The 16528-nt window shown below is 38.0% G+C and overlaps 2 protein-coding genes across 6 annotated transcripts in view; both read left to right on the top strand.

The window, feature by feature from the left end:
* The window catches only part of LOC136840045 (uncharacterized), a 49958-nt gene extending 42593 nt beyond the window's left edge, over positions 1–7365 (top strand). Inside the window, exons 6-10 of the mRNA XM_067106356.1 lie at positions 2655–2868; positions 3454–3586; positions 4567–4748; positions 5983–6178; positions 6833–7365. Of these exons, the coding sequence (XP_066962457.1) occupies positions 2655–2868; positions 3454–3586; positions 4567–4748; positions 5983–6178; positions 6833–6984 (877 nt within the window). The 3' untranslated portion in view covers positions 6985–7365. The remainder of the gene's footprint in view (positions 1–2654; positions 2869–3453; positions 3587–4566; positions 4749–5982; positions 6179–6832) is intronic.
* A 2255-nt stretch (positions 7366–9620) lies between these two features.
* SmD2 (small ribonucleoprotein particle protein SmD2) lies at positions 9621–16227 on the top strand. 5 transcript variants are annotated; one of them, XM_067106361.1, is made up of 5 exons: positions 9861–9952; positions 11439–12314; positions 13957–14074; positions 14620–14777; positions 16043–16227. In XM_067106361.1, exons 3-5 carry the CDS (start codon positions 13982–13984, stop codon positions 16113–16115), a joined length of 324 nt encoding a protein of 107 aa, XP_066962462.1. In that variant the 5' UTR covers positions 9861–9952; positions 11439–12314; positions 13957–13981; the 3' UTR covers positions 16116–16227. The 5 variants fall into 5 exon arrangements, with proteins under 5 accessions (XP_066962461.1, XP_066962459.1, XP_066962462.1 ...); XM_067106362.1 differs by having other exon boundaries at positions 9882–9952; positions 11460–12314; XM_067106360.1 differs by lacking the exons at positions 9861–9952; positions 11439–12314 and adding an exon at positions 9621–9762.
* The last annotated feature ends 301 nt before the right edge of the window (positions 16228–16528 follow it).

A 16528-nucleotide genomic window follows, 5' to 3' on the forward strand; every position in this document is an offset into this window, starting at 1 on the left:
TAATTCATGACATAACTCGTAGTTTCCGGATATTAAGGTCAGTGACCTTACGAATATATATAAAATGGTATTATCAGGATGTACCCATATGATAACTTAATATTTATCTTCCGATAATCTACCATTGGACTATTTTCCATACTGCAATAAGTTTACTTACTGTGCATCTTTTGAAACAATCTGGTTATTTAAGACAAATAGACAAAAAATCAGTAAGTCTCAGTGTGGGATAATCAATTGTCAGAGCGTAGCAATTTCCCGTTTTCTGTCATTACCAAAATCAAAGTTTTAAAGTTCTGCCAGGTTTTGTGATTTAGAAAATGGGGAAGCAATTGAGTGAATGCAGTATTATTACGTTTTCTATGGATCCTGGTTTGCATATTAAAAAAAAAAAACGAGTATTTTTAACCAAATTTCTACGGGACGTTATTTCAAACCTAGGGGGCGATTGTAAACTGGTCAGCTGTAGGACCGTTGTTCTCAAATGAATGCGTACACAATATGGAAAAATCTTTAAAAAAAGAATAAATTTATATTAAATCTGTTAGGTCTCATGGGCGCTACTGATGGAATTCCTTTACGGAATAAGTGGGATTCGCTGCAGTCAGTTTCACGTTTGCTTCTGTCCCAAATGTCCACATCCCAGCTTTATGTGTGTGTGTGTGTGTGTGTGTGTGTGTGTGTGTGTGTAGGACGAAGGAAGAAGTTGGGGGAAGGGTTTTAATCTGGTAAAAAAAAGTCCTTGAACACAAAAATATTCGTCTGCATCTTATTCAATTCTCCGTCTGATGCTTCTACACATTTATTTTTCTCGCTTTGCTAGATATGATCAGCTTCTTCCAAAAGCGACTAGGTGCTTGCAATACAGAATCATTATTGTTGTCGTATCTTTCAAGATTACTGTCATCTAGCCATTTCCTTATTGAAAACCACCGAGATGTTATCTGTCCTCACCATAGACGGAGGCACAGAGACAAGAATACTAATGAACTTCGAGGCTTTCCCAAGTAGCTTTATGATCAGACTTACCTTGAAATATTCTGCTGTGGTGAGTCTCCTTTTGTAAGCTTATCAAAAAAAGAAAAATCCTGAAGAGTCTCTAAGATAATAAAAAACAGCGTATGGTCTCTCTCTGTTGTTGAACTTCTTCTGAGTTCCAGAGTTCCTCACAGGAACCTCAAAAGTTCAAGCGAAGATGCAACGCATTGCTACCCCAAAGCAATTATCCTTGTATTTTACAATTTACTTGCATTTTTATCAATTTAATTATTAATAGTTAATTTATTTTTCTTTTCCTATAACTGACCTCGCCTTTCTGTGTTTCCTATTACTTTCTGTAATTTCTTTCAAATGAACCCCATAATATTCTTTGGAAGCTTGAATTTCAAGTCAATGGCCCCTTAGGTGAGCTTGTCCCATATGAATAGGGTTCATCTTCTGATTAGTAATAATAATTACGCAGTAAATTTAAACTTAAATCTGTGGACGGGTATTTGCACCAAGTGTATAGAACTTTAGTTTAAAAAGTAATCATTATTTATGTACTTCCAAAGTAAAGAACAAGCAAAAGTTAACGTATAACGGTATCCTTCCCTTTCACAGACCTTGGCGATTAAATTAACCATGAAACAAAATCTCTGTTTGAGAATGTGATTACGTAATCCCCTTGTCATGAAGGGAGAGGCAAGCTTACGTTAGATTATATTTGTGTGAGCCGTGGCTAAGTGGTAGAGCACTCTGCTTGCATCCGCGAGGTCCGCTATTCTGTTTCCGGTCTGCCAGTAACCAGTCGACTCGGATCTGGATGGGTACCGGCGTTAGTTGGGGTCAAGAATAGGGCATGGGGCTGGCAACATCATCCTTAGGTCCTTGGGGAATTGGTGAGAGAGAGAGAGAGAGAGAGAGAGAGAGAGAGAGAGAGAGAGAGAGAGAGAGAGACGTATTCATCCACAAATATTTTAGTGGAGGAAAACATCAGGTTTCCTCTTGTAAAATCCAATATATTATACTAGAAAATTGTCTGGAGAACAGTTATCCCTCTTCATTATAATATTTAATTGACAGAGAGAGAGAGAGAGAGAGAGAGAGAGAGAGAGAGAGAGACTTTTCCCATGCCTCACCAAATAAGAGGTCACGGCTAACCAGAAGATAATACAGTCTGTCCCTCATCTGCGATTCCCTTTCTTATCAAAAAGCTTCGTCCATGAATGGAGTAATGTTTCTCTTGGCGTGTGGTCTTATCCCTTAGTACTATATATCATTTTTAGAAATTTATTCCAAGAGTTTATTTAAAATAAGACATAGCTTCTCTTTTTCCTTATTTGTTATATAATACAATCCATGTTCGTAGATATTTAAGTGTACAAATGGTGTTTTTTTCTGGATAGAAAGATTATAGAAACATATAGGACTGTAGGTCTAGCTACTCGCATAATTTCACGCACGAATGCTCACCGAAACGCCTAGTCATTTATGTGTATGATGAAACTATAAACTCAAAACGTTAGGCCTACGTCTCTCATTGGCTTCATCTACAGAGTACGATGCTATGACACCAGTTTTGGTAACCACGAATCAGTCAGTGATTAAAAACAGAATACGAATCTCCCTTTGGTTCTCAGGCGATTGTTCAAAGTCCCACGAATCTCCTCCAGGTTTGACGTGCCCATAGACGGCTGTGGTACCGTAAGCCAAGTGGAAGGATCAGTCAGGGACAAGGAAAGCTACTTCGAGAACACCATCATCATCCAGAACGACGCCCTCATCCAGGAGGAGTGGGACATGGCCCGGAACATCCGGTGCACTTGGCAGCACATCATCCAGAAGAGCGTCTCGTCCATACCGTTCAAGGTTTACGAACCGATGAAGGTACGGATAATGGCGACCTTTATTCGTTGATGCGTTGTTTATGCAGTTTCTCCCGTTATCACTGTGTCTAGTATGTTCATTTGTCCGTTTTACATTTCTTCAGCTAAAGGAGGTATTTTATCTTTTCTCTTTAGTCTTAGTTTTTGTTAGAAAGTGTCACCACAAAGGACTGTTCTTCTAAAGGTAACATCTAGGCCGAGGTTGGCCGACGTATAACATGGAAAGTATGGTAAAGATTTCGAATATTTAATCGATTTATCTGATGCCTCTGCACAGTAAATAGCAGAAAGGGGCTGTAAAAATTGCCTCTTAGTAAAAGATAAATTTCACTCGTTGTTGCTGCATTAGATAAATTGATTAAATATTTGAAATACTGTTACTTTTACATTATTAGCAGGAATAAAGAACTAGTTATTCCTTGGCTCACCAACTGTACGTATATGAAATATGGACACAAGCACATACAAATTCAAGAGAACATCCATTATTGCATAGTAACTTGAACCCAAATATAATTATAGCAGCCACCACATCTCATTCTCTGATGCTGTTTACCTTGTCTAAAACCTCTCCTCTGACCACCAGGTACCTGTGCAGCTGGACAAACGTTCGGTGAACACTCTCATGGAAATCCAGGAAGGCACCGGACCTTTTTCGAGCCCGGCCACCGGCTATGTTTACATGGGAGACGATACTTCAATCGTCATATACGTGCAAGGTTAGTTAGCTTCCCCCTTAGGCTCACTGCAGCCATTACTGTATATAGTGGTTCGGTAGCTTTTATCTGTCTTGAGTTATTTTGCAGTGACTATACGTATCCCAGCTGTGTTGCTGTAATTGGAGTCGATGTCCATGTCTTTGTATTTTCATTGAATCACTTATGTAAGCCTGTCCACCTGTCTGTCTGTCTCTACATCTATTTATCTGTGTCGTTCTCACGCAGTCTCTCAAACGTGAACGTAAACAAGCAAAGTTATTTGCCTCCCACGGGAAGAGGAGGGAGACCTCAAGGGCGAGCGTTTCTCCTTGCCAATTTTTGTGCAGGGCGTAAGAACGAGTTTTACAAAGGAAAGAGGGATTGTCTGGGGAGAGAGAGAGAGAGAGAGAGAGAGAGAGAGAGAGAGAGAGAGAGAGAGAGAGAGAGAGAGAGAGAGAATGCTTCTTGTTTTGAGGAATTACATACTGTGATTTGGAATAACGGTAGAAAAAGCAGAAAACTTATTGAAATTAAATAAACATTCCATATGGTTACAATTAATATGGAATCGACAGTTGTTAAAATACTTTGTAAGTAGTTACCCATCAGAAATCTATATATATTTCATCAGTATCTAATTCGGTCTACAAAAATACGCGTCGTGAATGTTAGTTTGAAGATGATGTTAGAATTTATTGTCTGATACATAATGCTATTTTGGGTTAATTTCTCAAACCCAGAAATTGAATGAGAAATATTTCAACTCAAAATGGTGTAAGTGCTGCCTGCCAGGGGCTGTCAAATCTTGCGAATGACGTGAACTTGACTCTTGAACAGCTGTTTCAGTCCTTTGACGGACACAATTTGTCGTTTCACATAATATGTCGTACTAATATCAACATTACCATCCAAGAATAATTTGTTGTAGCTTTTAGTTTATACCACCTTGCCTCCATAAAACTTCTTCAGTATTTTTTTTATCTGTTATTCTCATATTCCAGATCCTAATCGTGAATTCGATGCCAACGTCATCTCTTGCAACGCCAGCTCAGCCGGAGGGGCGCAGGTGGAGCTCCTAGACTCCAGAGGATGCCTCGTGAGACCTGATCTCCTGACGCAATTCGCCAAGACGAGGAAGAGTAACGGCGTCCAGGCTGACCTCATGCTCTATTCGTACCTCAAGGTAGTCTCTTGTTCTGTCATTGCCTCTGTCCCTATCTCGCTCCTCGACCTGGAAAGTATTTTCATGAAATATAGGCTGACTATAGGTGACTAAAGGTAAATATAAGGCTGGGCAGTAACGCATTGCGTGTCAAAGCAGAGGAATATCTAGTAGAAGGTTGTGAACCATTTTGGACAGGAAATGTCCCTAAGTAGTGGGCGAACTTCATTACTTTTGCAAACAGAACTCATTCTATTTCTCCTGTAGGATGTTCTGCAACATTCTTTGCCCCTCTGTTTAGCTACGCGGAACTTATAGCGCCATTCCTTGTGTTTTCAATGAAAATATGAGAAGAAATACATGTCAGTCGATTTGTTGGAAGAGGTAAAATTTGGTGTTAGTGAAATTGGAGTGAAAGGATAGCCTGTACAAAAAGAGATGGAGTGAACGCATCTGGTGTTGCTTAGAGTGATAGGAAGACTGTGTCAGGAAATCTCTGGGGAAAAAAGTCTTTGTGTGAATTCAGTAACTGGGTGGCTTAAATTAAGAATATCAAAGGAAAATGCTGTAATAGTTAGTGACTATGACCAAGGAATGGAAAAGTTTTGATTGAAACTAAAAAATAACTTCTGGAAGAGTGAAAATGTACCTAGGTAGGTTTCAGGAAATTTTAGTGGTATGCTGGGGGATTTGAATGCGAAAATAGGTAATAAGGAAAGATAGCATAGTTGATTAGTAGGTGCAGAGTGCTTGCAGTGAGTTCGAAAAAATGAATATGACTGTTATTTTGTGCCCTCAAAGAAGAGTATTTATAGACATACTTGAGAAAGAGAAAATGGTGAAAAGTATTTTAGTTTTTGTTCATGGAAACTAAGTTTCTGGGTAATGAGAAGACTAACTGAAGGTTTATCTGTTTCTTGGTGTAATTGAAAGTGAAAACGGAAGATATTTCTGACTAGTTAGGAAAGGTTCTGAACGTAGTTAAAGAAATTCTAACTAAAAGGAAGGGTTCTTCCTAAGTGTAACTATAAAAATTGTGCATTCTTTATCTTACGGTCTGGTCTAGAGAGCATATAGCAAGTTTATACCACAGGAAAATGGGACAATAAGTAATTTTGGTTCTACTTTTTCGACCTCTACTGACCTTTTGCAAGAGTTTTTATTGACAAAATCAGTAAAACTTTTCGGAAACGTCCGATGGAGGTCAATATGACTGTTGTCACATACTTTATAATTATGGAATAATTTTTTTCAGGCCTTCAAAATCGGCGAAAGCCCCGAATTCGTCATATCCTGCCACTTGGAAGTGTGTGAGGGCGAGTGTTCGGAACCCTGCAGCGGAGGTCCTTTCTCAACCAGGAGGAGAAGGCAGGCAGATGGCGAAGAAAAACCATCATCTATTGTGGAACTCCAGAGGGGCGTTGTAGTTATCTCCAGAGAACGGTTGGAAGGTTTGTTATTGCGGGAAAGTGGATACACTTGATCTAGTTAGATCTGAGTTAGACCGAGGCTCAGGTCTGAGTTAGACCGAGGCTCAGTTCTGAGTTACACCAAGGCTCAGTTCTGAGTTAGACCGAGGCTCAGGTCTGAGTTAGACCGAGGCTCAGGTCTGAGTTAGACCGAGGCTCAGTTCTGAGTTACACCGAGACTCAGTTCTGAGTTAGACCGAGGCTCAGTTCTGAGTTAGACCGAGACTCAGTTCTGAGTTAGACCGAGGCTCAGGTCTGAGTTAGACCGAGGCTCAGGTCTGCCAGGACCGAGGCCTGCCCTGAGTTCTAAGGCCCAGGTCCCGAGGCTCAGGTCTGAGTTAGACCGAGGCTCAGTTCTGAGTTAGACCGAGGCTCAGTTCTGAGTTAGACCGAGGCTCAGGTCTGAGTTAGACCGAGGCTCAGTTCTGAGTTAGACCGAGACTCATTTCTGAGTTAGACCGAGGCTCAGTTCTGAGTTAGACCGAGGCTCATTTGTCAGTACTGGAAAAGTAAATTTAAATGGTATGTCTTATGGGACTAAAGAATAATACTTATCTGAAATGTATGACAAGAGTTCCCAAGGACGTATAGACAGCATTGTTCATACAGTAATTAATACTTACGTATATTTTTCAGAAGACAACGGAGGCTGCTGGATCACGACGAGCATGCTCATCGGATTAGCGACTCTACTCTCGGTCATCTTGTGCTTGTCAACCCTCTCCTGTTGCCTGGTGTTCCAGGTGAAGAGCCTGAGATACAAGCTGCGGGAAAAACAGCCCGTTTGATCTGTGACGCAACCGCCATTTTGATCAGAGACGACGGCGCTACTACCAGTAACTGAAGCGGACTTCTGTACAGCAGTATCCTCTGTGGCATCGTGGCATGTCGCTGGAATGCCCACCTTTTCGGCCACATGTTCCACACTTCTTGTAAATTTCTTCGTCGTAATTTAGGGTTCTCCTTCTTTTCAATATGTGGAGATTACATTTACTTTCGTATATACAGGTTATATACATTTTTTGTACTTTTTTCACACTTTTATATTAACATTTTCATTGATTTTTTTATTCAAACTCTTGCTAGGGTAAGTTTCATGGTATTTCTGAAAACATTTGGGCAGGTTCCCTTTTGTATGAAAAGAGAAATAAAAAAATCACGTCCTTAAAGCAATGTTTTATTTTCATATTCTCTAAGAGTTGGTAACATTAGCAAAAGATGTCACCACTTGTTTGAGTGTTTCAAGACTTCGTTTTCAGATTTCATCCACTCTGGGCTGTCCTGGTCTAAGCCAGTGAAGAAAGAATGGAAGGTATTATCAATCCAGTCTCTCGAATTTTTTCCACAAATAACCTGTTACATCCAAAATAGTGGGGCTCCAGAGAAAATGAGAAATTCTTCAGCTGCAAAATCAAGGACGACCCTTCCCTGCAGAGATTGTTTACGTTATCAGACCACTTATCACCACCATCTTACAAAAAACCCAAGTGTGATCCATCATCTGATATCTTTCCATAATTACAAATTTTGATTACAGTCTAACATTGCTAAAAATCTTCGAAAATCTGTAAGAATGATCACGTTTCGCCAATCCTTTGAACTATTGTACTATTCATATACGACTCCCCCTTACTATCTATATTCGACAGTTATTCAAAATTTATTATTTTCAAGCAGCATCCTACCATTTCCTTCTCCCATTCATACTTTCAAATTCCTACACAACCAAGCACTTCCTGCCAAATCGCTGAATCCACTCGTAAATTTTTCATCCTAAGTAAAGTTCGCTTCCACTTCGGTACCTTCAATCCGTATCCATAAATGCCATTACCACTTTCCTTTCATCAAATAAACTTTTATTGATTACACATATAGCTGCATTGTCAGGCTTCCGTCTGCATCTACAACATCATTTATTTTCGTTTCATCGAAGAAACAGTTGTCCATTCTCGAGCCCGACTATTGAACAATGAAGTCTTACATGAACTAAACACCATAGAAAACGTTACGACTACTGATACAGAAAACGAATGTGTTTTGAAGGTACAAATACAGCAAACGGAGGTAAACAAGCAGAGATCTTCGGTGTAAGTAAACCCTTTATTTTTACAAAGCTAGAAAGGTTTTGATTCGTGAGATTTTCGTAGACAACACAGGCGGTTATTTAATATGCAAAAGCCTATTATAACGAAGAGCTATAAAAGTTCATTGTAACTTCGAAGTTAGCCTATACACTGCTGGGATAAGAAGACAGGTAAGTAATATCACTCCCAAAGAAACTTACCTGCACCTGGCGTAGCGAACTGCAGGTGGTACTAAATGTTCATAGTAGCATTCCTTCAGTCCTAACTTCAGTGCTTTTATTCTTTTTCCTTTTCATGTATTCCGCAAGGTCTGTTCACAACCAGGAGTCCAACTTCAAGTTTGTTACGACTGCTACTAGTAATGTTAATAATTGACCACTGACGGCACCCAGATTAACCACTTAGCTGCCACAAATACTGAATAGACATGTGAAATGAAAATCTGAGATATCGAAGAAGAAATTAATGACGCAGGTCCATCTTAAGGCATGGTCTCTTTGGGTAGTTGATCAGGGTTCGCCATGATTCTGAGGTCAAACTCTGCAAAACTGCTAATGAGAGATCTCATAGTGGGTTGGATAACTTTCGTATTACACGTTTCTTATATTTTTGAATGTTGATTTTGCTTTTCCAAGAAAATTATAAGAAAGGGGATCAAAATAGAGCCATTGAAAGTTATAAATAAACATTCGATCTATACCAAAACTTCGGTCTCCATAATGAAAAATTTATAAAATGGCAGGCGCGAAATTTACTTAGGCGATCACTGATAAGTATATAGAAATAAATGAAATGACACTTTGGTTTAGGTCCTCCATTATGGGCCTAATGTATGAATGAGGTAGCTAAAAATTCTAGGTTTTATCGAAAGATACAAGATTTGCTTGAGGAAATATACCAGGAAGGTCAGCCTGAATAATAATACATCAATGTTACTATCATGTTTACTGTTTCCAAATGAAAACGCATCAATACATTCTCAACATTGTTTATAAAGCTTCATCAAAACCATATTCTTTGTTTTCTTATAGTTTATAAAACAACAAATTTAAAAAAAGTCTTGAAATATACTAATTTATCATTGAAAATCTAAATAAGAACTGGGTTTTGCATTAAAAATGACATCCTATTAGAATGCTCACCCAAACATTCGTCCCAAACCACGTAAACTTTGACTTTAACGGCAAAGGTAAACAAAGTATTCCAGTCTTAAATTAAATTACCAGAAGGAGAGAAGATAATTTGAATTATAATACTTAATAATTAGTAATTATAGTTTTTAATATGTAATTTTTTTCTCGTATAATAGATTATCGTTGATAAATAAGCACAACAAGGGAATCGAACATTATCTTCTCTAGACAAGTACCGATTACCGAAAGTGCTGACAGAGGGCAGCACATGAACGTCAAACGTTTCGAATAGGATTTAAGAGCCAGAAAAGCCATCTTTATCGTTAATCATCTGTAACATCACAATGGCGTGAGTATCATGAGTTTATTAATAGGAATATAGTGTTTCTAAACAATAGTAATATGCAGATACCTTTCCGTAATGTCGGTTACGTAAGCTAAAATTCGCCTTGTCGTTATGGCTATTGGCGGCGGGAAACGAAATCGATGTTGTTGTTGTGGGATATAGCAAGCTGCGAAGTGATTGTTTACACGTTATTGTGAGGCTGAAATTACGTGTTGTAATTGATGTTTTCATTAAAAAACTACGCCGCGTAAATGTGTAGATTGTAGAGAATCCCTAGGATAGGATTTATTTGAGCGGGTCTACGCGAAACCCTTCGTAGGGTTGCTGTAATGCCGGTATTGGTTTGCGTTTATGTCGCTGTCAGCCAACAGTCCTAGGTTCGATTAACCTATTTTGCGTCAACTTGGTCTTTTAGATGATATATTCCCAGAAATTTTGGACGTGGTTTAGTTATCTTCCCCGTCTGTAGCGTAAGTTAATCCTACAAGGTTTATACTAGCCAGTATAGACAGTAGGGTAGGATTCCTCTGTAGGCCTATAAACTACGTAGCCAAGGCTTAAGGTTACATCCTAAAGTAACTTGTAAATTAGATTGTTATTCCCGGTCTTTGGGTTCCTTCCCCCTCTTCCCACCCCCATGCGTTAGGCCTGTTGTGCTTTGTCTAGCAGAAAGACGTGTGCTCAGCTAATCTTCACCAAGCCTATTATCTTTTCCCACCTCCGGTATCCCTAATGTCGATAAAAAGTACAGGGGACAGTGAATGCTGACGGTGACGCTTGTTTATTGAGAAAAAGTCAAAATTGAATGAAAACTTCCCCTTTTTGTTGTTGGGGATTAAAGTATTGTATTAATGACAAATTTGCAAAACTTCTGTGATGACCCATTGTTTTTGAATCGTGCCTCAACTAATGCAGACATGGAAGGTATAACAGTCAGGCACCTGAAAAAAGTAAATAGAAAAATTACAAAATTGCTTAAGTACAAATGGGCTTTCTGAAAGTGTAATTTTGCAAGTGTTGTCCTGTTGTTCTTTAGGCCTATTCTTGACTAGGCCTATAATGGAGGAGTACAAATCAGGACTTGAGCTTCCGTTCGGACTTGTGCTGCGGCACTGCTTATGACCTAACCTAAAATCCAAAATGTAACCTTTCCTAGAATGTTGTGCCTGGCTTAACCAGCTCTGACCTTTGTAACCTGTCTTGAAGGCCATGCCCCCACCTCCCATCCCCCAACCCTCACCTACCCCCTCACGTAACACTGAACATAACATCAAACATGTAAACTGGCCTAGGCTACCCCATAACAATTGTAAGTTCAAATTGTCATTAGTCATCATGGTGATATCGAAATTAGGCCAAAGAGAAAATTGCACAGCTTACCCAATCCAAAATTGCTGCCGTCCGATCACGGTGGTTCCAGCCTCTTCTTCTTTCCAGCGATTGGGAGCTCACTTGAATCAACAGTCTTGGACCGGTCTTCTTGTCATCGGTCAGGAGAGGAGTTGGGGGATGTGGGGTGGCTTTTGAACGGATAGACAGTCTAGTAATGAAACTTTTGCATACAAACTATTGTGTGCAGACACTGTACAGTATAAAGTAACTGATGAAATTTTATTTTTAAAATTTATGTACTTATTACTGTAAATTTGCTGACCAAGTGAACTTGTGATTCATTGCAGATTATAAATCTTTTGTAACAGGAATGTCAGAGTGAACTCATGATTCAGAACACTGAAGATAAGAAGTGCAAGGATACGGTAATAATGCCACACAAACAATGTATTCTTTATTTAATACAGTACATAGACTCCCAGTGAGAGTGGCCAGTTTAGTATCTAGCAGGAAGCCAAGCTCTTTAGTGACTACTGCGTTAAAGATACCAAGTAGATCGCAACATAAGTACACAGTGTCTGTTGAAGGAAACATAGGAAGTGGAAAGTCTACATTGCTCTATTATTTGGCTCAAAAACTAGATGTTGATGTTATACCGGAACCTGTTCACAAATGGCAGGATTTCAGAGGTGTAAATTTATTAGAAAAAGTGTACATGGACCCCCATAATTGGGCCTTTGTGTTTCAAAGTTATGTGCAAAAAACCTTGGTGGAGAATCATCTGGCAGATTGCAGCTCCCCAGTCAAGTTAATGGAGCGATCCATATACAGTGCAAGGTTCTGTTTTGTTGAAAATCTGTACAGCTCTGGGAGATTAACAGAAGCAGAATATCTGGTGTATTGTAAATGGTTCAAAGCTTTTACTCGTTACTTGGACTGCAGTGTGGATCTCATAGTGTATCTTAGAACGGACCCTCTCATTGCTCAAAAACGAATTGCTTCGAGAGCAAGGTTTGAGGAGCAGATGGTTTCATTTGAATATTGCAGAGACTTGCATCAGAGATATGAAGCATGGATTGGAGGGTCAGAAGTGCCAGCGCCTGTGTTAGTGATTGATGCAAATGAAGCTTTACGTGATCTCAGATATAAATATAATATTGTTATGGAGATAATTGAAAATTCAATGAAGAAGGCACAGTCCTGTTGAATTTCCTGCTCTAAAGGTAAATGTGAGCCAGTTTTAAGAAATTTTTTGAAGGTAATACAGTATAATGGTAAATTTTTTAGCCATGTCGGTTTGTTCCAAGAAGTTTTTGGGAAGGTGAACTTTTAATTGAGGTTTAATGTGAATTAATGTACATGTAGAAGGTTGATAGTGTATCTGTAGTATTGTGAACAGTTACAGTATTTCATTTTCATAGTGACGTGTTATTCAAGGAATTAAACGTGATACACAAATAAGTAGGGAATGTTGATACACAAATAAGTAGGGAATGTTGATTAGCCAACTTCATGATGGATAGTACCATTGCTATTGCTTATATTAATACATGATTGGTTGCTTATATTAATACATGATTGGTTTTGTTCAATTGTATGTAATGGATTATATACTTAAATGATGGAAGGATGAAGGTATTTTTTTCACACTTATTACCACAAGGACTAAACATTTTATGAACAGAAAACCTTAGCAGTTGCATATTTAATTATATTCTCAGTTAGTGTAGATGTTTTATTTTAGAATTTAGTAAATTTTATTATACTTTTTAAAACAAATGCTTGTAGGGTATTACATGATGTAGCTGTTATTCTATAGCAGTTTCCCTTGTAGTTTTGTCATGTCAGAATTGTGTGCATGAGTGGATTTACAAACTAATATCTCCATAAAATGTAAAACAGATATGTGGATTACAGTACTCAGACTCAGTTGGATCATCATTAGACAGTGAATCATAGAGTAGAAGTAAAATAATATATTTATGCCTCCAGTAATGCAAACTGTCTTTTATATGGAAGTATTCATGACAAGCTGGAAAGTCCTTGAAGCATAGTCACCAGGTGGTTAAGTTGGTGGTATGTGGGACTAGTAGGGACACTGCCCACTTGCTGGTTTCTTGTAATTGCACTACAAGTCACGATTGTAAAGGTAGCATAAATGTTACGGGAATACTGTTATCAGAATTTTAAAATGTGAATCACAATCACCAAATATAATGTAACTTGTTAGTGAATCCTGATGTGAGGCTTGGTTCAGGATCAGATAATTAGTAAAACCCAAGTGGTGTTAAGTCCATGTAGCACTAGTAGATTTTTGCAAGACTGATGAAAGCCAGTACCCACTTCATTTTGCATTAGGTGTGTGAATTGTTTGAATATCAGTTGCCTTTTTTTGTACTGAACTATTGGATTTTCAAGGCCAACAATAGTATCAAAGAAAAACATGCAAACTTTTCCTTATGGCTGACCAGATAGGGTTCTATGTTCACTAACTCCTTTCTTTGTATTAAGTTCTTGAAAAGCAGAGTTAATAATACTAGCTCATTTTTATTTACTCTAAGTGCGCATCATGTCTAAATATAGGATATTGTATTAGAAAGGTTGATTGTAGATCAACAAAGAGTGAGATAGCAACAAGGTTGGGAAGTTAAAACTGTTCAGGATAGGAATTTGTTATCTTGATGTCAAATATTTTTGCAAAAGTAATTTAGAGTGATTTGAAAGCTTTCAGGGGCTGCATTTTGTCATGTTTACAGGTGATAGTTTCTTTTATACAGCATTCATTGGATTAGGGCATTAAACTTTCAAATGCCATGAAGGCATTTTTGGCTATTAAGTATTAATTTTTGTATATTTTCTTGACAGTGCTACACAGAAGAGTCGCAGTGATATGAACCCAGAGGAGTTGGCTGCTCTAGAGAAGGAAGAATTCGCCACAGGTCCATTGCGAATCTTGAATGAAAGTGTCCAGAATAACACACAGGTACATAGAAATAAAGTACTCTTCATTAATGGCTCTTTTGAGCACTTTTAACCTTTATATGCACATAGTCTTTACCATTTTACCATCTTAATGTTTTACACTTCTTGGATCTCTACCTGTCTTCACCACCTTTATAGCCCTCACTGATTCTCGTGTCCAGACGATAAAGATCTGGTTATTTTCTTCACAATCCTTTAGTTTGTATTGATATATACCTTATTTTACATTCAAGGTATTACAAAAGATGTAGTGCTGCTTGTGTATTCTGTATTGCTTTGATTTTCAAAGGTTTTATCAGATAAAGCCATGTGAGGGATAAACATGTGAGGGATAAAAATCTATTTCAAATAAGCACTGCTAGGATCATTGTTCTTCTCTTTCCATTTTTGGAATAAAAGTAGCTAAGCTAAGGTCAATACAATGGAATATAAATCTGAATCAGGGAAATATCAATTAGGTATAAATTGTAATTAGTGTATTTTTTTTTATTGCTGATACATGGAAATTAAAACTTAAACTGTAGAGCATCTTTGTTTTTCCCCCAGGTTTTGATTAATTGTCGGAACAACAAGAAACTCCTGGGGCGTGTGAAGGCTTTTGACAGGCATTTCAACATGGTATTGGAACAAGTAACAGAAATTTGGATGGAACAGCCAAAGACTGCCAAAGGACAGAAAAAATCAAAGCCTGTGAACCGTGAAAGGTTAGTTACCTAATTTCTTTTGTTGTAGAGAATAAGATTTCCAAGTTCTTTCCTAGTTTTTGGAGACAGAGCTTCTCTTTAGGTAACTAAATTTTATCTTTTTGCATTTTAGAAGCTGATTGTATGCAATATCTAGTGCTTTATTCAGCTTGTACATTATGTAAATAAGAAAACAGTTTGTTTTATAATGTCAGTGGCAGTGATAGCCATTTTCTTTTGAAAGAAAAAGTCATATGCTAGAAAATTGTAGAGCTTGTTCGTAGAAGGGGAATAATCCTGCTTAACATAAGGAATTCTATTTTCACAGTAACAGGATGGAGGAAAAGACTGGGGAGCGGTGACAGAATTGCAAGATAGTAGTAGGGAACTCATAGCTTGAATAGTATGCATAGTTAAAAGACACTGAACTTACATGAAGGCATAGAGGTAGAAGATCTAAAGGGAAAGACAGGTTCTTTGACTGGAATAATTGTTTTGAGATCTAAACATGGTTTAAACTCTGCAAGGTCTAGTTAGGGAAAAAAAGAAAAATAAATATGTCTTTTACCATAACAAAATTTGCAAACATTGCTACTTTAGGAAAGTAGAAGCGTAGGTATTTTGAAGATGTAAAAAGATATGGCTTTGGAGGAAGAAATCACGAGGGAAGCAATACTGGGAGAATAGTTGGGAAAAAGAGGGAGGAGAAGACGCCCACCATATTATGGTGGAAAGACTGACTTGGAAGAGGTAAAACAGGTTTGCTTTGGAGATAGGCTGGCTTGTGAAGCAAGTATAAATGTGGAAGTAAGAAAAAGGACAGAGTCAACCATCGTTATATGGAAGGAGACGGCTGTAGTTGTAAGGAAAGGAAGGAATATAAAATTTAGGCCAAATGCTGGAACCCAAGATGTCATTCAGCATCAGAAAGTTGAGAGTAGAGGTTTTAAGGGTTTAAAGGGTTAACAGTTAACAGGAGGAAAACTTGGCAGTTGCACTATTAAACAATTGTTAAGAGAGTGTGTAAAGTAAGATGGGAGCAAGAGATTATGAACAGAGGTACAGTAAAAGTAATGAAAGTGGTTGCAGGTAGGGACTGAAGGGACACTGCAAAGATCCTTAAATAACACCACGTGTGGATTTTTCAGTAACCTTGTGTTGAAAATTTAAAGGTAATGCCCTTATTGTACTTCAGTGTTCATTGTTTTGTTTATACAAAGCAAAGGCAGTATATCTGCTATAATGGTCCAAGACCACCATAATTAAAACCTTTTCCTTTATTACAGATACATTCAGAAGATGTTCCTGAGAGGGGACTCTGTCATCATTGTAGTCAAGAATCCTCTTGGCAATCAGTAGTTAATAATTATAGTTTTCTTTAGGATTTTAATGTCATTATGAGGAAGTATCTTAGAATATGTGATTCCCATTTCTCCATTTATGTTTTATAATAAATTTATTATAAATTGTATTATACTGTATTTTTATCATAAAAGTAGGTCTGCTAGTGAGTGATGAAAAGCACACCAGCGGGAAAGAACTCGTATTACATGTATCATCATCAGTCATGTTTTGTGTTGGCTTTTCCCAATTTGAATTTAGTGGAAGTAGTTGCTAAACAACATAGTAAAGAAAAAGAGGTGCATTAGCTATTTAATCAAGTATGAAGTGACTGAGACCTTCAGGAGACACTTGGACACCACACATGAATTGCGTTCTTTTTGAAATGGAGGGCGTTAGTTGTGTGAACAGTATGTGCAGTTTGAAAAAGT

This window comes from Macrobrachium rosenbergii, chromosome 7, assembly GCF_040412425.1.
Source record: "Macrobrachium rosenbergii isolate ZJJX-2024 chromosome 7, ASM4041242v1, whole genome shotgun sequence".
NCBI lineage: Eukaryota > Metazoa > Arthropoda > Malacostraca > Decapoda > Palaemonidae > Macrobrachium > Macrobrachium rosenbergii.